At 29.6% G+C, this 22048-nt stretch overlaps 1 protein-coding gene across 2 annotated transcripts in view; it reads right to left on the bottom strand.

Moving 5' to 3' along the window:
• LOC126737802 (apoptosis-stimulating of p53 protein 1) overlaps positions 1-22048 on the bottom strand; it is a 413921-nt gene that overhangs the window by 339598 nt on the left and 52275 nt on the right. For both annotated transcript variants that reach the window (XM_050442856.1, XM_050442862.1), the window contains exon 3: positions 16884-16979. In XM_050442856.1, coding sequence (XP_050298813.1) covers positions 16884-16979 — 96 coding nt within the window. The remainder of the gene's footprint in view (positions 1-16883; positions 16980-22048) is intronic.

Consider the following 22048-nt stretch of genomic DNA (forward strand, 5'->3'; position numbering starts at 1 on the left):
TGACGGAGGAAATCCTTGATATGATAGAAAAAAGAAGGTAACATAAATGCAAAAGCCAAATAAAGTACCCAAAAACAATTCAATATAGAAATTAAAATAAAAAAAGCAGAAATGCGGTGAAATCGAAGAATGTGGCCCAAGATACGACTACCACAATCGATACAAAAAAATTAAAGAATTTGCAACTAAAAGGAAAACCAATATTTTCCACTCGAGACTAATAGACGCAGACGGAGACCTTACATCAGACGACCTGACTTTTTAATGATAAACGCAAAGTGACAAAAATCAAGATGGCGACATGACTTGACCTGTAATACTAAGGTAACAAAATACTAGGACTCGACACAAAATACATTGAGAGTATAGAGAGATATGTGAAATAGATGACCAGTTCCTCGATTTTTTTCTTACCTTTTACGATAAAGGCGAGATTCAGGTGGAATCGCTATGATCAACCTTTCTTTTGTTACACTGGTTTCTTTGCTTCTGGACTAGCTGTTATTGCTCTTGCCGGTCTTCTCAGTTGCAACTGCGTGCTATGATACTTTGAGCTCCTATACTACTTTTCTCTGTAGCATCTGGATGCTGAGGTTGGATTAAAGAATTTTTAATCTATTGCAGGATAGGAAAGAGTAATTAGGCTTCGGGGAAAGGTTGCCAGTTATCTTTGGGCAGAGCCAGAGCCCGAACTCCACTTCTCGCAGAGAAAACAAAGCCTGAATGAGTCGGGCGGAGGACTGAGCAATCTCAGTCCTTTGGTTTTAATTGAAAGAAAACTGTTTTAGTCAGTATAATTGAATTCGGCGGCTAATATCACATTACGCCTTTCCATGGCCGGTTTCTCTTGGTCTCAGGAGAAATTTTCCTATTAGGGAGTTGTCCACACTTTTGACTTTTTTTTTGAACTTGGAATGTTTTTTAACTATGTATTCTTGTATTGTATTAAGTTTGCAGTCAGAGTGCAGATCAACATTCCTTATGAAGAAGGGTTCATTTCTGAACATCCTCAAACACTTATTCTGAAATACCTGAAGCTTTCTGATGTTCGTCTTCGTGGTATTCCAGAAAATGTTTGAGGGGTAAACCATTTTAGGCCGTAGAACCTGTTTATAGACCATTAATTTATTAGTCAAAGAGAGCTTACTTTTCCTGCAGAGAAAGGAGTAGAGCGCATGAATGGTTCCATTACATGAATTAATTTACTTTATAATGTGCATGTTGAAGTTATTTTTTTTTTTGTCGAAATATCCTCCTAGGTACTTTATCTTATCTTTCCAGGGGACCAGCGTGCCCGAGATTGCCAAATTTGGGATATTGGGGTCATGCTTTTTTGTTATTAGAATGGCTTCTGTTTTTTTACTATTTGTTTTAATTTTTCAGTTGTTGATCAACCTTTGTAACCATACCTAAAACATTAAGCTTAAGACTCTGTGATCAATACCTATTAATAAGTCTAATAAATATTCCCAAATTTCTAACCAAAATCATAACCTATCAAAACCATAATCAATCACAATGGAATATATCTATAACAAATTCAAAGCAAATGTACAGTCACAATTTAGATTCTGAAGTGCACTCGGCATATGGAAAGCAATCTTCAGTCAGCAAGTTTTAATTCAAAGATGCAGAGATATACACAAGGGCATCCATTTGTGTTTTATCGATTTCTACAAATTGTTTGATAATGTGAAACATAATAAGCTCATAGAAGTACTCAGGAAAGTGCATTATTATGGCAAGAATCTGTGCATAATAATCAGTCTTTATTGGAACCAAAGTGCTGAGATAAAGATGGACAACTTAAACAATGTTGTTGAAGGGACGCAGTTTCTCGCCGCCTCTGCTCAATATATATTCAGGAAGCACTCTGAGAAGTTTCAGAGGGTATCAAATTAAACCGAGAAATAACTAGTAATATTAGATATGCTGAATTCAGCTGAAAGTAATGCAATGACCCTTAAAGACTAATGCGGATACTCATACACAACTAAAACTATATGCATGGTCATCAGCGGTATAGTCAAGACAACAACCTACGATGCAATTGACACTAAACAGCCAAAAGATTAGTGACAGAAACATACCTTGGAACTACAGTCAACATAAAATGAAATCAGTCGGCAAAAATAGGAACACAAATTGAAAAAACGCAAAATGCGTTAAAAAAAGAAAAAAAAAGTGGTTTCCAAGCAAAATCTCAACGGAACTGAAATTACGACTAGTCTAATGTTATGTTTTAGAAATATGTTATAGAACAGGATGGACCACAACAGAAGCTACGTTGAGAATCAGAAATTAGAATATATGTGCTGTGCACATATGTTCTAATTTCATGCATTCTTCAGATATTCTGGATTGACCATATAACTGCGGGCATATGTCATACCTACTTCAATGAATAATTCAAGCAAGAGTTTTTTTATAAAAATCAACAACACAAACGCCTGTTTTGTTTGTTGCTTTTTATAAAAACGTATGAAGAGTCGACAGTAGGAGGGGACCGGGAAGAAGACGACTCTCATAGATGCATAACCTACGACACCGGTTTGGACTAACATCGATCGAACTGTTTAGACATGCCGTAAACAAAGGTAAAATAGCCTTGTTAACAGCGAATATCCGAAACAGATAAGGTAAAGAAAGAAAAATAATTAAAAAAAAGAATATTATAGATTCAAGACGACTAAATAGCTAGTTTTAATAATACAATTATTGTCATTAATTAAAATCAAATTACAGTTTTTTCAACAATATTATACTTACAGTATTTGGAAAACTTAATAAATTCTTCAATTTAAGTACACCCAATTTTGAGACCTGGCTAATTAAATACAAAGAGAGATGTAATTTAATAAAAGAAATAATTTCTTGCAATAATGCTTCTGATGATTTATCTTAAAGAAAGTCAATTGAAGCTAAGTTATAATAGGTATAACTAAATAATTATTATGAAATCTTAACTCATCGATTGCAAAATAATAATAGTTTTTTTGATATCCGACAAAATAGACAAAATTTTTGATGATTCTATTTTCAGACTTTTTAATATTCAACAATCATAAAATTATGAAAATGTAAATACATAAATTATTCTTCTAGTTTTTGTACTATTTTATGAGTATTTTATAGTTAAAAGTTAATTAGTAGGGTTTATTTAGAGTTCTACTTACGTTTAGCTTCATATTTGTTTCTATGGTGTCTAGTTTTTAAGTAGTTCATCTTGTTTGAGGGCCCCATTTTGGCCCCAATTTAGTTTATTTAAGTTATATTGTTACAAATCCCTGTTTTTTTTTCTATTGTATACTTCCTTGTTTTGACTATCTATTTCTTCCTGGTGTATTCCTAGACTATTCCATCAAGTTTTAAGAATATGCGTTTTGTGACATTTTAATCGGTTTTTATTGTTTATTAAATTTTTACCTTCAAAACAATTAAACGATAATTAATACGAATTATTATCGTTTAATTGTTTTGAGTGAGGTTAGAGTTTTTGACGTTGCCGATAAAAGTATGTTCCTGAGGTTATGCCAGATGATTGGCAATGCCATTTTTTGATAAGACATTAGATAATATTCAACAAACTATATTTGAGGTTATTGGCTATACAATCCATTTTTTAAACATTTGTTGCCTTGGTAAAGAGACATATAACTGTAAAAAATCTTAGCCGAATATAAATTTTCATTCTTTTATTAGGTTAATACATTTATTAATCAACGTCGTCTGTTAAGGATGACATCAACTCACGTCATATAAAAATAAAAACAAGTAACGACGCATCGACCTCACACCCAAAAATCAAAATATTTGACCAACAATTATATAAAATAATCTTAATAAAATAATAATAATAGTACATTATAGATATAATAAGTCTTAAAAATATGTGAGAATAATGAGCATAATTAGATAATAAACATGATTTCAGAGTTGTGAAATAATTGTTGTTAAAAGGGATAGCAAATGATCAATATTTATCTTATTTTTAACAATATTAATAAATCAGAAAAAATTTTTGGTAATTATCTGTAATAAGCACTGCGTTAGAAATATGATATTTTAAAAATTTTTAAATCAAAATAAATGATAAGAAATAAATGTACATATTGATACATTGCACAAATAGGCAAAAGCTAAGTGTAAAAAAAATCTTGTTTAATTTTTCAAAAATTTCAACAAAAATCAAACACATAATCACTTTGTCTTCGTTAATGACGTTTCATCAGATTTAATAATAATTCTCCATAATTCTAGTAGATTTTTTTGAAAACTGAAACTATGAGAATATGAAACTACTAAAAATTAACCTTATAATTAATAATAATTATTAAAATTTTAAAAAATATTGAGTAAATGAAAACGATAAAATCAGAGAAATCGGCAAAAATATAATATTTTATTCAGTGGTCAATCATATTAAAATTACCTGTTATAGGAATAATTATGTAAGAAATCAGTATTTAACTCATTTTAAGATTATTGGATCCTATAAGCATAAAAAACTTTATCAAAATTATACTTAATGCTTATAAAAGATAAGATTCGGTTTTAGTGCAAATTGAAATCAAAACCCTAATAATATTTATTCAAGAGGTCTCATTAAAATAAAAAAAATTATGTTAAATTTTTACGACGGAACGCTATTCTTACGTCTTACATTTACAACTTTAAAATCGCATATTTTTTACGATGCAATATTATGTCGTAGCAAAGAAAATTCTTAGTTTTACTCAATTAAAAATGTCCTCGAGCCTGCCTTCCGTCGAAACTCGTCCGTCGATAAAACTTCATTAAATTTATAACGACTTATTAAGAATACGGCGATTAAATTAAAACTTTTTGCAGGCACTAGATGGGGCATATCTAAAGAAAAATTTTATAATGGATACTCGTTACGGGAGGCAATCATTATACGGCTTAGATTAGTAAGGATTTTATCTGATCTTATTGCACTTCGCTGGCGTGGAGAAAAATGCTAATGGGGTTACACGACGTGCAATTATAAAAGATTTGGCGTTTTTTCTTTTTTAATAAGATGCGTGTCTATTAATGAATGATGCTTATTTTAAAACGTGAATTTAATGGGAAAATATTGAGAAGTTAAAAGGCTTTTCAGTTCATTTGATGTTCAAATACTTTTTGACTTATATCATTTAAAGTTAACTACTATAAATAAGCCTTCAAGCCAAAGTTGTTTCGTTCCTAGCAATGCAGAAATTGTCCTTTTTTATGCGAAAACCGAATAAAATATCAGATGAAAGAATTAATTTAAAAATGTTTTTTAACATAAGAAAAACCAATGTCGTACCGCCTTCTAAATGAAAAATATTTAACTCAAAAACCGTACGAAAAATTTAATAAAAATAAAGAAAGCATTATTCAAGGTACATGTCGTTGACTTTTTGTCAAACAAAATCAAAAGAAATATGAGTATAGTATAGCTATATAGAAATATAGTATAGTCTGTATAAGTCCCCCAAAATATAGAACTTGGTATTTGACGAAATTTTTAAAACTTTTTTAGTTGCCTGGTATTAAGCAGAGATATTTCATTGGTTTAGGAATTAATATTAGTTATTCTCAGGTTGTGGTGAAACCAGTGTTATTTTAGGTTTTATGTAATTTTTTATTAATAATATTATTTGCCGTTGTGTATATTAAGGTGACACCTTGTGAACTGTAAAAGGTAAAAAACTGATAGTAAAAAGAGATAAAAGGAAGTGTTAGTGTTAACATGTAAAAGCTAAAGTAGATAAAAAATATTAAAAAAAGTGACGTTAAACGTGTTTTTTTTCGTAATAACTTGTTTAAATTACGCTTTTTAATAGATGTTTTTTAAAACTTTCATGTGCATACACACCATGGTGTGTGCAACTTAAACCAATTTTAAACTTTTTATACCCTGATGATAGACACGATGATAGAGAATTATAAAAACAGAATGATGTTTAATAAATAGGTGAAAGGAGACTATAGGATCTTTATTTTAACTTAATCTATGACAAATACTTTAAGACTAGACTATTTTGTCACCATGATATTTGTTTGTTGTATATTTCGTCACTGTGATATTTGTTTGTTTTGTGTATTGTAATGAGCTTAAGAAAGCTAAAATCAATGATAAAAAAGTACAAATAATTATAGAAAAGCATGTACATAAACTTAAAATAAAAATTTTTATGATTACCTGAAGTCTAGCCTTGAAGGCATGGAATATCTTTCATTTGATTGCCAAAAGAATTTGGCATTACCCAAGTTACCTTATCAGCGTGTTATATTTTGTACCATATATTTCTTTCAGCAAGACAATTTGTACAATTTCTCAGTCGTTTGTGGTAGTTCGAAGACAAAATTATCACCGGTTAAACTCGTTTTAAAATACTAATAAAATTTTAAAAAAGACAAACATGCACTTATAGGTATTTGCCATTCTGAGATTCAAAAGTTAGTAGTTCAAAATCATTAGTGCAAAACTTGGTATTTTAATTTTAAAATTTATTTTATTAACTTTTTGAAAGGAATTTTAACTAAGAGGCTTCCCAAGTAATACACGATAGTTAAATTAACGTTTATTTTTGGTTTACGCCAGATGTAGATTCTTGTCCGCCTGATATACTTTGAGAAATTTAATATTATGTTTATGTTTTATTCGTGTTTAGCAATAAGGTTTATTACATGTTAATATTATACAATTATTATTTCATGAAAGTTAAACGTTTAAGTATTGTATATTGTATACTATTTAAAGACTGTTATAAAATGCGTTTAATGAAATGAGATTTTTTTAAATATGTTTACTACCAATGTAGATATTTTTTTAAAATTTTCAGTTGTGTTTTAGGCATCAGAGGGCACTTCTCGACAAAAAAAAAGTTATTTTTACCGTTTGTGTTCATAAGGGATTTATCGTTAATTTTTTTAATAAAAAAGTACACCACTGTATTTTTCTAAATAAATTTTATTTTTTGAATCTTTGTTTTTTTGTTCTTGAGTTCTTTTATTTGTACATCTTATTTAGTAAAATTATTGTTTTATACACGTTAATGCATTTCTAATTTTTTTGTAGATTTATTTGTGTATGATAGTCCGTTATTACACTATAAGATATATGCGTGTATGGAAAGTATATAGCCTATACATTAACATATATATCTTGTCATCTTATCACATATTTGAGGTGTAGTGGAGTGTAAAGGCTAGCTATGTTTATCCCTTGTCAATTTTTTTAAATGACGAAATTTTCTCCCTTGTATAAACAGAATTGTATGTGATATACGTATATTCTACAGTTTAATAAATATGCCAGTAGTATTAAATTAAAAACTGTATTTTGAAACTAGATAGAAAAGAGTTGTCTAGAACCAAAAAAATTATTTTTTTTCAAAATCTAGTGACTTATCTTAAAAATACCGAATTTCCACCTATTTGCGATAAAAAATTGCATAACTATTAAAATTTTTAAAGCGATACGTCTCGCTTTCGAGGAATAAAATAGAATTTTCAATAAATTCTAGTTGCGATCCTATAGGTTTGAAATCTTGAGTTTAGTTGTGGGATGGTATCGAAGGAATAAAAACAAACGTCACTTTATGTACTGGCCAACGTTTCGCAATAATTTTATTGCTTCATCAGGGCCCTAAGGTAACAAAAAAGACACAATAAAAAAGGATTATTATATATAAACAAAATTTAACTTTTTGGGGTTATGTTGATACCACCAAAAAAGAAAAAAATAGAAAAACAAAAAAAAAAAACAACAAAATCTTAGATTTGAATTTAAAAAAATACACAACAAAAAAAAAAAATGATAAAATTGCTTACATAACAGTGTGATTTTGCTTGTCATAAAAAATCATGTTTACAGGACACACAGGTAACATAGAATATATAAAATATTTTTTTTTTAACAAAAACGGTTTAAAATGATGGGTTGTATCACAGACAGTTGCTTTAAAATTGATTCTACGGTGTACAGTAATAATTTAGCATCTAGCCAGAAAAACCGGGTATGCGAGAACACAATAGACGCATTCTTTTTAGTGATAAGAACCAAAACAGTCCCAAAAGTTTACATTTTGATTTGATCTATTAGATTAAAATAAGAAGAACTTAGATTGTCTATGATTGTCTATGATGTCTTTGATTTACATTCTAACATTATTTATAAAATACCTTGCTCTGGGTGTGATGTGTGTTACATTGGTCAAACAAGTAGATATTTGAGGCAGCGCCTATACGAACATGAGTATGATTGTAGGAATTTAGCCCTTAAAAAAAACCCTACTGCTTTAGCTGAGCACAAAATGAATACAGGACACAATTTTAATTTTGGCAAGACTACAATTATGGGCCAACAGCAGCTTTTTAAAAAGAGACTTCTAGCCGAAATGATAAACATAAAAAAACATAATAATGCGGTAAATAAAAGAACGGATATAGATAATCTAAGTTCTTCTTATTTTAATCTAATAGATAAAATCAAAATGTAAACTTTTGGGACTGTTTTGGTTCTTATCACTAAAAAGAATGCGTCTATTGTGTTCTCGCATACCCGGTTTTTCTGGCTAGATGCTAAATTATTATTGTACACCGTAGAATCAATTTTAAAGCAACTGTCTGTGATACAACCCATCATTTTAAACCATTTTTGTTAAAAAAAAAATATTTTATATATTCTATGTTACCTGTGTGTCCTGTAAACATGATTTTTTATGACAAGCAAAATCACACTGTTATGTAAGCAATTTTATCTTTTTTTTTTTTTTTTTGTTGTGTATTTTTTTTAATTCAAATCTAAGATTTTGTTGTTTTTTTTTTTTTTTTGTTTTTCTATTTTTTTCTTTTTTGGTGGTATCAACATAACCCCAAAAAGTTAAATTTTGTTTATATATAATAATCCTTTTTTATTGTGTCTTTTTTGTTACCTTAGGGCCCTGATAAAGCAATAAAATTATTGCGAAACGTTGGCCAGTACATAAAGTGACGTTTGTTTTTATTCCTTCGATCCCATCCCACAACTAAACTCAAGAATAAAATAGAGTTTCTTCACGTTTTACTTAAAAACCGTAAGGTTATGTGAGAAAAGTGTAAATACAAAAACTATAAATTTTTTTTCTAACCTATAATTTTATTAAAAAGCATTTTTTTCTTCGGCGATTATTTTCTACAAAAAAACAGTTTTTTATTAACTCTACCCTACCCACCCCACACAACTTACTAGTAAGAAATTGTTTTCAAAAATCATTGTTTTTTAAAATAATACGCATAAACAACTGCTGGTTTCGTCGCTAATATCAAATTTAATAACATAGTTTTTTTTATTTAACTTTAGTATAGTTATATCTATGTATATTAATAAATATTTGATACAAAAACAGTGCTATTAGACATTGTGGACAAAAAACAGTAATTATTCAAGAGAATTTCTTACTGACAAGTTGTGTGTGATGGGGGTAAGGGTAGGGTTAATAAAAAACTTTTTTTTAATGAAAAAAAGTTTTTTTTTTTGCGGAAAATAATTGCCTGAGAAAAAGATGCATTATAAAAAAGTTTAGGTAAAAAACACCAATTTTTAAAAAAATAGTTTTTTTATCTATAGTTTTCTCTCATAACCTTAAGGTTTAAACTTAACTGGTTAACCTTAAACAATGTTTTTGCAGAAAATATATATTCAGAATTTAATTTAATAACACTGTTTAGTTAAATTTAATATAATTTTATATATAAGTATTTAGTATAAAAATAGCGTTATTAGGTTGGATAAGATGGACAAAAATAGTGATTTTTTAGAAGTATTTGATCAAATATTTGAGGTGTAGTAATCGAGTTTAAAAACTAGATATGTAAATCGATCCCGTATCAATTTTTTTAATGCCGAATTTTTCTCCTTTTTGTAAATAGATTCGTATATAATATACAAATATTCTTCAGTTTATTAAATATACCCTCACTATATACGGTTAAAGAAATTGTTGAATAACTTTATATTTAACAATAATAATATATTATGTATTGCTTGGGTTACTTACTTTAAAATAAAATCAAACCTACTAACAAGAAACAAAGTTATAAGGAAATCCATACGTATCCTAATTAACGACGGTTTTTTCAAAATTTAATTTTTGTGTTAATTCTAACAATAAAATACTACATCCTATACATTTTTATATATTTTATTAATATATATTTGTTTTAACTTTCTATTCCATCCAATTTATCATTGAAATAACTCTATATTAGAAAAAAATGCTAAAGTTTCAAGTTTTATTCATTCCATATTCAAATTTACCCACTTTTTGTTTGAAATTCAGCTCAATTTAAGGGTTCATTTCCCAATCCCGTACGGCTCAATCTAATCGATAAAAAAATAATAGAAAAAGTTTCTGCAAACAAGAGTGCTCCGTGCAGACTACAAAGTTTCGTTTCGCGGCCTTTTAACCGATAGTTTCGAGCCAGGTTGATGAGCAAACTTTTATTAGAACTACAACTAAGGATATACATTTTGTTAAAAAGTTTTTCCGGTAGTTAACAACCTGCGAACACGATTGTTGTATATGCGCGAGAAAGCATTTTATAGTTTTAACACGAGAAAACTTAGATTATTAATGAAAGTTTTAGAGCAGTTTATTAAAACTGACAAACCAGTAAATGGGATGTAATTTAACTGTGCTATACGTTTCTTCCAAAAAATTTATTCATTCTCTATTGCGATAAATATGAATAAACTTACTCTCAGAACTCAGAAAGAGGGCCGTAATATCTCTACAGACAAATTACATAACATGCTTACAAAGCCGATTAATTACAAAAAGTCATTTACAAGTAATCCAATTTGGCAATGTTGTTAAGAAGATTTAAATGCAGTGTTGCCAGTTAACAAGTCAACAATTCTGTTGAAATATTAGTTAACGCTCTAAGAAAGTACGTACTGTACAAGCATTGGCGTGACCTGAGGTTGAAAGCCTTGATTAAATTGGAGGGGAATAGAAGATTTTCGCTTGAAGTGGTTACCGGAAAATTGATTATTTCCTTAGATTTAAGGTTGTATTTAAAGTTCAAAATTATACAATAAGTATAATATATTATAATAAATTATATAAGTAAAGAAATAATAAAATACAAAAAGCCTATATTCTATCCAATGCCTAGGATTAGAATTTATATCACAACACTGCAATATACTTGCACAATACAAAAATCAATTTCTTGATTGCTGGTTAATAAATTAGAAATTAAGGTGGTGAATGTGTCTTTTAATCAGAAGGCCTATAAGGGGATAGTCGATAAATATTAAAAAATAATTATTTCATTATTAATGTACTTAGTTCTACTTAGTAGTAGAATATTAAGTTGTGCATATTAAAGCTAATCCTATATTTTTATATTCCTGGCATAGTTATCTTCTATATATCGAGAATCAAAGAGGAAATAAATAATTATGTAACTAGCCACAACAGAAGGAAATACAAGAAATGACATGCATTTTATATGTTTTTTTCTTACAAGATTTAATTACTTTTAATAAATGTCTTATTACCATCAGGATAAGGAAATACTTCTTTATATACATGATTAGACATTTTGCCTTATATTGTATATACTTTTCTTATAAATGGGTATACAGGGTGTCCTATTTGCCATGTGTGACTATTGCTATTCCCGAACCTACAGTAGATACAAGGGTGGTTAAATTAGTTTAACCAAAAATAAGTTACCAATTTTGATACTTATTCTAAATCCTTTTACAGCGTTGCAAAATATTTTTAAGTTCGTAAGTTAAAGGGTGATTTATAAAAAACGCCAAATTATATTTTAATTATTATTTTTAATATTATTAATTTTAGAAGCTTTAAATTACGAAGTTTTATAACTTATTGTGCTCTGCAAAACTTCATCTTTAATTTTTTTTATGACGTATCTTGGCAACGGCGATCGACTTTTTTTTTTAAATACGGACCTGCATTTTTTTATAACTTATTTTAAAAGCATTTTTTATTCCCTTTAAAATAATGTATCTTATTCATACGTTTTCCGACGTATTAATAGCCATCATCAGGAATGTTTCCTTAATGCGGGTTTAAGTTTTTTTAAATTATAAATTAAATACTTATTAATACAGTTGTTATTTAAAAATATTTATAGACGCTAAAATATTATAAAAGTGGTAATATTAATAATAATTTCATTTAAGACACAAAATGACTTGGTTTTTTAAATAACCTTTATAGAGTGTATCATTTGTTTAGCTGTCATCAATTTATTTATTCAATAATCGTCTGCTGAATCATATTAGTGCTACTAAATGTTAAACATCAATATTAACACGTTAACCCCTATGTGTATCAAAAGTAATACGCAAAAAGATTTGTAAATTAGCCTGTGTATATATTTTTTGATACACGGATATTTGGCGTATACAACGTGCTGTATATTTTATCCGAACACAGTTACCACGTATTTGTATGGGCTTTTTAATACCTTTAGGTTCTGGTAACTAGTTTTTTTTCCTAGTTTGTTAAAAATTGTTATTGTTAAGTCCGGCAACATGGCAAAAATCTCGTTAAACCTAAATACCGGCAAATATTGTTTTCAGGATCAGTGTTTGTTTACAGTTCGGTGATCGAGTGTTTGTACGTCTTGCTAGTGACGATTTTCGCACGCAAATATGCCGGGTAGAAAAAAACGTGCTCTTTCGGAGTTAGAACTTGCCAGTTTAGCTGAAAGTTTAAGCGATGTTAGCGATATTGACGAGCCATTTGATGATTCAGATGCAAATCAAAAATATAAAAAAATTAAATATCAACAGCAACCTCAAGTACCGAAAAACCAAGACCAGCCACAACAGATAATATTTGTATTATTATATTATACCCTCAATAATAAAAATTATATCTATTTTTAGGGTACCAGTAGTGATGACGAAGATCAAGATATAAATTTAGTTGGTCCCCAAGTTCAAGCGGCAAGAGTACAACCAAGCGTAATTTGGAATCATTCCAATCAAGTTGAGGAAGAGAATCTACATAAATTTTCAAATCCACAAGAGGATAGTACATTAGGTCCGATTGTCGAAACGCGTCATGTCGACAGCCCGCGTTCTTTTTATAGGCTATTAGTTTCTGATAAAATTTATCAGAAACTAATGACTTTTTGCTTGACCTTCTCGTAACCGAAACAAATCGGTACGGCCATCAAAAGATTATTGCTGGCATTGTCAATAAGTCTATCTCAAAAAACTCAATTATCGCCAACTGGAGTGACACAAATCACAAAGAAATGTTAAAATTTATTGGAATCCTTATATGGATGGGACTTAAGCTGACTTGAGCTGAAAACCTCGTCTAAAAGATTTTTGGTGCACTAGTTTTATTTATAAAACTGATATATACAAAGTTACACAGATATCACGATGTCGATTTGAAGCTTTGCTGTCTTGTTTACATATTTCGGATAATGAGTTATGTCCAGAGGGAAACAGATTATTCAAACTGGAAACACTTTTAGGAATATCTATCAAAAATTTCCAGGCAGCTTTGGTGCCAGGAAACTCCGTTTGTATAGATGAATCCATGGTTCATTTTCGAGGAAGGCTATCATTTTTGCAATATATACCTGGAAAAAACCATAAGTATAGTATAAATATTTTTAAGCTGTGTGCTCAAAGTGGTTACACGTACAACTTAAAAGTTTATGCTGGCAAGGAAGTCTGACCCACGGATCAACCAGTAGCAACTCAAGTAGTAATGGAGTTAATGCAACCTATTTCGAACAGCGGTAGGACCTTAGTCACCGACAACTATTACACCAGTGTTAGTTTAGCTCACCTACTGAACGACAATGAGACTCATTTAATTGGAACACTGCAAAAAAATAGAAAATACAGCCCTAAACGTATTTTTGAGCAAAAATTAAATCGCGGAGAAATGCTGTCTCAAGCGAGCATCACGAAAGTTGTTGTTGGCAAATGGGTAGACAAACGAGATGTTGCTTTTTTGACAACTAAATCGCCTCCAGTAATGACTGAAATCCAGACAAGAACTGGTATAAAAAATAAGCCATCTACCATAATCGAATATAACGCTGTTAAGTCCTATATTGATATCTCGGACTAAATATCTTCCTATAGTAATCCCGTGAGGCGTTCGTTGAAATGGTATTGGAAAGTGGGGATAGAAGTCATAGCAAGTACTAGCATTGTCAACGCACTAAAACTGTGTAATAAAGCTTTAGACAAAAAAATGGATATTACGACTTTTAGGGAGAGCCTTGTTGAGAGTTTGTGCAAGGACAATGAAGATGTTCCTCTCCTGCCAGCATTAATTCATCGATTGGATGAACAAGCAAAGAGAGGAAGATGCGTGGTTTGTTATAATTATTACTCAGAAAGTTACGGAAGAGCGCAAGCATCCAAAAATTCGAAACAATGTAACACTAGATTTTCAGGATGTACAGATAAAAAAATTTTATGTTTAAATTGCTTTTTCAAAACACATAATGTATCCAAAAAAATGTAAATTTAAGTCCAATGTAAGTTTTTCTACTTTTTGAATAAACTTATTATAAAAAAATGTGTATTGGTTTTGATACATGCAGGTTAATATAACCGTTCTGCGTGTATCAAAAATATACACGCATTCTAAAATCACTACTTTAAAAAAACTGTTATTGTATCCTTATTGTATTGACAAGTAATTTTCAAAACAAATTTATAAAACAAAATTTTTAGTTCGGGTACATAATTTTTGTGAAACCGGGTGCAGGGGTCAAAGTGTTAAAATGAGGTAATTTTAAAAAATAAATATTACAACAATGATCTGACTAACCTTATAATGAATTTGTTTTTAATAAACAAGATTCTAATAAAAAAAATTAATCCAAAACATATTTAAAATAAATAAACGCTCTTAAATAATATGTGCATAACTATGAAATAAATTGTTATTAATCTGAATGTTTGAAATAATCGTCATTATTTTGTAAGCATTTGCGCGCATTGGTTACAATTTTTATTTGAGTATTATTGAATGATTTGAAATTTTATTCCATGTTTCTCTTATTTTTAAACTTAGGCCCTCTAAATGGAGAGCGCAGTTTGGTAAACCTGATGCTTAATAAAACCACATGCGGAAAAATCAATAGATGTTATATCAAGCGATTTTGCGGGCCAATTTATAGGACCATTATTACCAATTTAACAAATAACACTAAATAAAACTAAATTTTTTTAATATACTTAGATTGGGGTTTAACATAAATAACCACATGTTTAATAAGCCTTAGCTTTTAGCTAAATATTAACTAAATTTTAAATTATGAGGAAAAGAATAAACATTTAAAAGTATTTCAGTTTTTACCAATTAAAAAAGTCAGATCGGCACTAAGGAAAAGTTCTTGATGATTGTTATTAATACGTTGAAACGTTGGGAAACATTATTTTAAAAGGAATAAAAAATGCTTTTAAAATAATTTATAAAAATGCAGGTCCATATTAAAAAAAAAGAAGTTGATAGCCGTTGGCAAAATACCAAACATCATAAAAAAAATAAAGGTGAAGTTTTGTAGAGAGCATAAAAAATTAGGTTTTTAAAATTAATAGTATTGGAAATAATAATTAAAATAAAATTTGGCGTTTTTTATAAATCACCTTGTATTACACGAACTAATAAATATTTTGCAACGCTGTAAAAAGATTTAAACTTAACCGCCCTCGTATCTCCTATAGTTTCGAATATAGCAATAGTCACACATAGCAAATAGGATACCCTGTATACAAAAGCCATTCGTTACTTACATTTTTAATTTGTTCTTTAGCGTGCATCTTAGTTAGGCCAGCGTTAAAGTATTTAAAGTATCTATATTTCTGAGTCTGTACATTAATAAAAAAATTATATTCTTAATACAAATTTTCTCAAAATATTGTTTTTAAATAATTTCTGGAGCTAAAAACTCGTTTAACTTAATCTAAAAGATACTATTTTGACTAGTGTCATAATATAATACACCAAAAACTTACACTCTGTCTTAATTTACCTATCTATAGATAATAAATAACCTTGAGAAATCAGCGAGTCAGTATATCATGCCAAAAATATAGACCGCAACATCCCCTTAGAGAGTAATACGTTATTCAAAGTGGGGTTTCCGAGAATTATGCCTATTCAGACCACTTCAATATGGTATACGACGATTTATCATTTGAAACGTTCACATCAGATGGGTTTCCGGTCTTTTGGTTTACGATATTATTAAAAAAGTTTACGGAAACTTTTTAAATTTGGAAACTGATAACAAAAATATGAATGCGCTCCCGGTTCGATTTAAAGGTTTTAAACCTTTGATTTAAGGGCTAAACAGATATTCCAATTTTCCAGTCGATTTATGTAAAACTGGTAAGCTTACAACAAACTCGTAAATTCACCTAAATAAGCTGTAGCGTTTTCGACAGTGTTTAATTATCACATATATTCTCTAAACGTTTATAGCTTATGTGGATAATCGAATATTTCCTGCTACTGTCGACAGCCTGTATTGACTTGTAATTAAATGTAATGTATAGCCTATTAGTTTGAATTGAATTTGCGCAAAAGACTTTCGTATAATTGCCTTTTTCAACAGTGATTTTTTTAAAGAGATTTAATGTAAAAGTCTTAAAAATTAAACCACTTAAAAGCTTCTAATAAGAAAGGGAAACAAACAATTAAGGCCTAATTATGCCAATTAATTCAACAAAACGTAACAAAAGTGCTTTCGACAAAAATAGTCTTTTATCTTCGCGTTTGTAGCTGAGTGATTTAGGGTAGCAATATTTGAGAAGGATACCAAAGAAGATTTGTTAAAGAGTGTAATTAAATTAAAATTTCTTGAAAAAAATTACTTACCATTGGCACGTAATGTTGTGTAACGTAAAACCAAACGGCCAGAGCCCCATCTCTGTAAAATCTCTAGAGGATTATCGGTAGCTTTTAAGGGTGTATCTGAAACAAAACTTACCAATAGCATTTAAAAAATCCCAGAAAACTATTAGAAATTGTTTCACATGTCTAAAATAAAATGAAATAGTGAAATAAATAATTTTTTCATTGCCTAAATTGCCTGATAATGTTAATTATTTCACGTATACAGGGTGATTCAAAAGTAAGCGGCATTTTTTCAGGGGCGTAATCCTTGTATGAAAATAAGGCAAAAAGTTCATATTAATATGGGTTCGAAATTGCTTCCTAAGGGAGCTACGCCCCTTTGAATAGGACCCCTTGAAGACAATTTTTTCTCTATAACTTTAAAACCCTTTAGAATTAAATTTTGAAAATTGGTGTACTGCATAAATATTTCGTTGTGAATAAGATTCTAAATTCAAATTTTTTAAATTTTATTCAGGTGCGTCACATGCGGGGGTTGGTAAGGGTAAAACATCCCTTTTTCTTTTACTCTTTAGGTTATTGTGATTTTGTTTAAAAACTATAAAATTTTAGGGTCTTATACGTAAAAAAGGTACTCTTAGTTCAATTCGATAGAGCATACCATTTACGAGAAAATCGACTTTGAAAATTTTCTGATTGCGTATGTTTGATACATAATAAAATTACTGGATACGCATTTAAATCAAAGTTGGCGGTTGTTTTTTGGTTTTTGGCATTTAAATGACTGATAAATGTCATTGTAAAATACAATTTACTTTGTCAAAGTAAAATTAGTTTCATAGAGTGTTTTACAAATTACTATTTATTATTAATAAGAAGGGCATTGCCTTTGTTGAGTTTGGTACTTTGTGTTTCTAAGTTTAAAAAGCAAACATAGATTTTACGCATCAAGAACAAGCTGATATTCACATTATGTTTGGAAGAGCATTTGGTAATTGTGTTGAAGCAAGAAGATTGTATCATGAGGCATTTCCTAATCGACGAGTGCCACACCGTACGGTTTTCGCAAGAGTAGATCGTAATTTAAGGGAAACAGGTAAATTCAAAAATGTGAGTAATATCGCATAATATCTACTTAAATTTTGCTTAAGAAACATTTCAAAGACAGGAAGTTGTTGGGCGACCAAGAAATGCCAGAACCCTAGCATTAGAAGAACGCGTGCTAGATCGTATTGAAGAAGATCCATCTTTGAGCACTCCCATCATCGCAAATCAAGAAGGGTCCTCTCAGTCAACCGTATGGAGAATTTTGCACGATATGTTACTCTACCCTTATCATATTCAACGGGTTCAGGCTTTGGAAGAGCGAGATTTCCTTCCTCGTGTACACTTCTGTAATTGGCTAGAAGAAAACCGCGTTGCTTTTGAAAATTTTGAGAAGAAAATTTTATTTACTGACGAGGCCGGCTTCACAAGAAACGGAATTTTCAATTTCCACAACAACCACCTATGAACGGATGAGAATCCCCATGCTACGGTACAGAAGGCATATCAGCAGCAGTTTAGTTTAAATGTGTGGGCGGGAATAATCGATGGGCATTTAAAAGGACCTGTATTTATGCCGCAACGACTTAATGGACAAATTTACACAATTTTTTACAGAATGAATTACCACAAATATTAGAAAATCTACCACTTCAATTACGAGTACAAATGTGGTTTATGCACGATGGTGCTCCCCCACATTTTAGCATTCTCGCTAGAGAACATTTAAATAATGCCTATCAAAACCGCTGGATAGGTCGTGGGGGTCCAGTGCCGTCGCCACCACGGTTTCCTGACCTAAACCCCCTTAATTTTTATTTATGGGGACACCTAAAACAACTAGTTTATTCTCGCCCTATACCCAATATTGATGTTCTCAGGCAAAGAATAGAGGAAGGATTTCAGACAATTAAAAACAATCCAAGAATTATACCACGTATGCACCATAATCTAATAAAAAGATTAAGAGCTTGCCGTGACGCGAATGGTAATAATTTTGAACACTTTTTATAAATTGTTAAATAAAATGTGAGTAAAAAGTGTCTTTTTTATCGATCGTAATGCGAATTAATTTTCATCAATAAACATACGCAATCAGAACATTTTCAAAGTCGCTTTTCTCGTAAATGGTACGCTCTATCGAATTGAACTAAGATTACCTTTTTTAAGTATAAGACTCTAAAATTTTATAATTTTCAAACAAAATCACAATAACCTAAAGAGTAAAAGAAAAAGGGATGTTATTTCTATATCTTATTTTCATACAAGGATTACGCCCCTGAAAGGATGCCGCTTACTTTTGAATCACCCTGTATAAGCTGCTAGATTTTAAATAAATAATAAGTTGAAATAAATAAACTGGGCTAAGTATCGATGTTTATAGACATTTGGATTTCTATAGCATTTTATTTTTTAATAATATCCTTTGGTAATGTTTGTTTCTTTATTCAAAAGTCAAGCATTAGTTTATTTTTGTTCTTAGGTTTCTAATAAATAATAACGAACATTCAGATCTTTATGTGAATTTATTAAGTATATTCCAAAACTTTAAATCTCTCCCATTTAAACATGCTTTTATTAAATTCGTATTTTAACATTTTGTTATTAGCCATGGCGTAATATAATAAATTATTAATTTGAAAAGCAACTACGTTTATTTTAAAATTGTTCATTTATAAACCCTAAAGTAAGCTTTAAACAATGATAGATAAAAATATGTCAATTGTTTTTTCAAAAGTTAATAATTTTGCTAAAATATGGCGTTTAATTTAAGAACGCGAGAAAAATTAAATTAAGCACCAGCGCCATTTATGTTATGCCTTAGCAAATAGAAAGAGTTTTGTACACATTAAGAAATAGAATCTTATTCTTAGTTCGAAATCTAATTAAATCATTATATAATATTAAAATAACAATATAATAAAATTCACAAAATTAAATAAAAAAATATCACAAAAATTAATTTCAAATGAGTTTAAATACTTAAAAATATAAGGAACGACTTTAGGCCCAAAGGAAAACATTTATGTATTTTTTTAGTACAAACAGCCTCATATGAATGGCTTCAAATATCAACAAGCATTTGAAGCTATTTTCAAATTATTGAAATTAGCTTTAAATGACTGAAAAAAAATTAAATAATATTTAGTTCAATTTTTAAAAAACCAAATTTAATTTTATGGCTTCATAAACATTTTTTGGATTTCTATTTTAGTTGCGTCGGGTTGAATTTGGACAGGTTGGGTTAGCTTGCGTTAGGTTGGGTTAAGTAGGTTTAGGTTGGGTCAGGTTCGGTTAGGTTGGATTAGGTTAGGTAAGTTTGGGTTGCTTGAGTTGGGTTGAGTAGGGTTATGCAAGCTACAAAATTAAGATCCTGAAAATAACCAGACGGCAGGGGTTTGCTGCAGTAGAACTGGAAGACTTCGATTGTTCTGAAGATCTCGTTGTTTACTCGGTGTATCTATGTATAAGTAAGTATTACAGGCGACTCAGTTAAGATGATTAAAAAAACAGAATCTTAGAGAAGTAATATTATCTAACTGGATAGCATTAAGAGTTGGCAGTAGTAAACGTAGGCAATGACCCTACCTTTGTAAGTATCATTGGAAGTTCACGACTAGACTTTATACTTGAGTCACCCATAATTTATTTAAGAGTGGCAAATTGGACCATGGCACAGCATGGAGAAAATCTAAACAATTATTGCTTAATAAAGTATGAAGTCTATGAAAAAAGTAATACTAAAAAACTAAATAATAACGAGAAATCTGCAGGATAGGGATTTTTCTCCAAACAGCTTAATACTAAAATGATTACCAGCAAATTTACCAAAAAAGCAAAGGGATTAAACCAAACAAATATAAGAAACAGTTTTAAAAAATTTACAAAAGAAATAGAGAAGCTGTGCACCAAAAACTTGACTTAAATAAAAACGAACCATTTAAATTGTAAAGCCCAGTACTGGTGGGACGCAACCATATGTACCGCCAAAAAAGAATGTATTAGCCAGAGACGTAAACTTATGCGCTTAAAAAAACAAAACAAATTCACTCAAGAAGCAGTCATATACTTTAATAAAACATAAATCAATTAAAGCCTGAAATAAAGAAAAGTAGGAAATCGAAATAGGACGATGTTTGCATATAGTTGGAGAAAAACATATAAGGTAAAGCATATGAAATAGTAACAAAATGCCTAAGACTAAGAGGACCTAATACAATCGCTAAAACAGCTAAAAGTTAAAGGAGCTTAAAGAAACGGATCAAATAACCGCGGAAACTGTGAAGATTCTTATGGTAAACAATTTATAGTAAACAAAACAAGAGTTTTCTGATGCCTGGAAAATAATACGACTGGAACTGATCTAAAATCTAAAAATGACACCAGTGGGCAAACAACGTCTCGACCACTGTGCATCATAAATAGTGTTGCTAAAGTTTAAGAGCTCCTTATAAAAAAATTTACTGATCGATAAGGCTGAGTTAAAGAGACTGATAAATACCACATATTATAGCTTAAACACAGTTTGAAAGACAGAAACAGCATCGATATGATAATAATGCTGGATATACAGAACGTGTTTAATTGGGTGTCTTGTACACACATAAGCTATACGCTGTAAGCAAGAAATATTTTGACCTTTTTGCAGATAACCATCGACTTTTACTAAAATAATATATATAATATGTATATATATATATATATATATATATATATATATATATATATATATACACTACCGGACAAAAGTGGAGACACAAAGTGTCTTTTGTATTTATTTTTATAATAGTGTATTTGATCATTAATTTTTTATTTTTTTTTTAAATATAATTTTGTTTCTGGTCTTTAGTAGCTCATTAAAAAATTTAAGTGACAACTAATATATTTTATTCTTGTTTTAACAGGGGACAAAAGTGGAGAAACACTATTTATATTTATTTTTTATACACAATGTATTAGTTAGTTGTACATACAAAAACTAATAATGTGTAGCAAAACCCTTATTTTTTATAACTTCAGCACACCGACTTCGCATAGAGTTCATTATGTCAATATAATCTGCTGAAATGGAATTCCACTCCTCTTGAAGAGCTGTGAACAAATCATTCTGGTTTCTAAATTTATTTTAATTTTTTTTGTCT

The sequence above is a fragment of the Anthonomus grandis genome, chromosome 6, assembly GCF_022605725.1.
Source record: "Anthonomus grandis grandis chromosome 6, icAntGran1.3, whole genome shotgun sequence".
Classification (NCBI taxonomy): domain Eukaryota; kingdom Metazoa; phylum Arthropoda; class Insecta; order Coleoptera; family Curculionidae; genus Anthonomus; species Anthonomus grandis.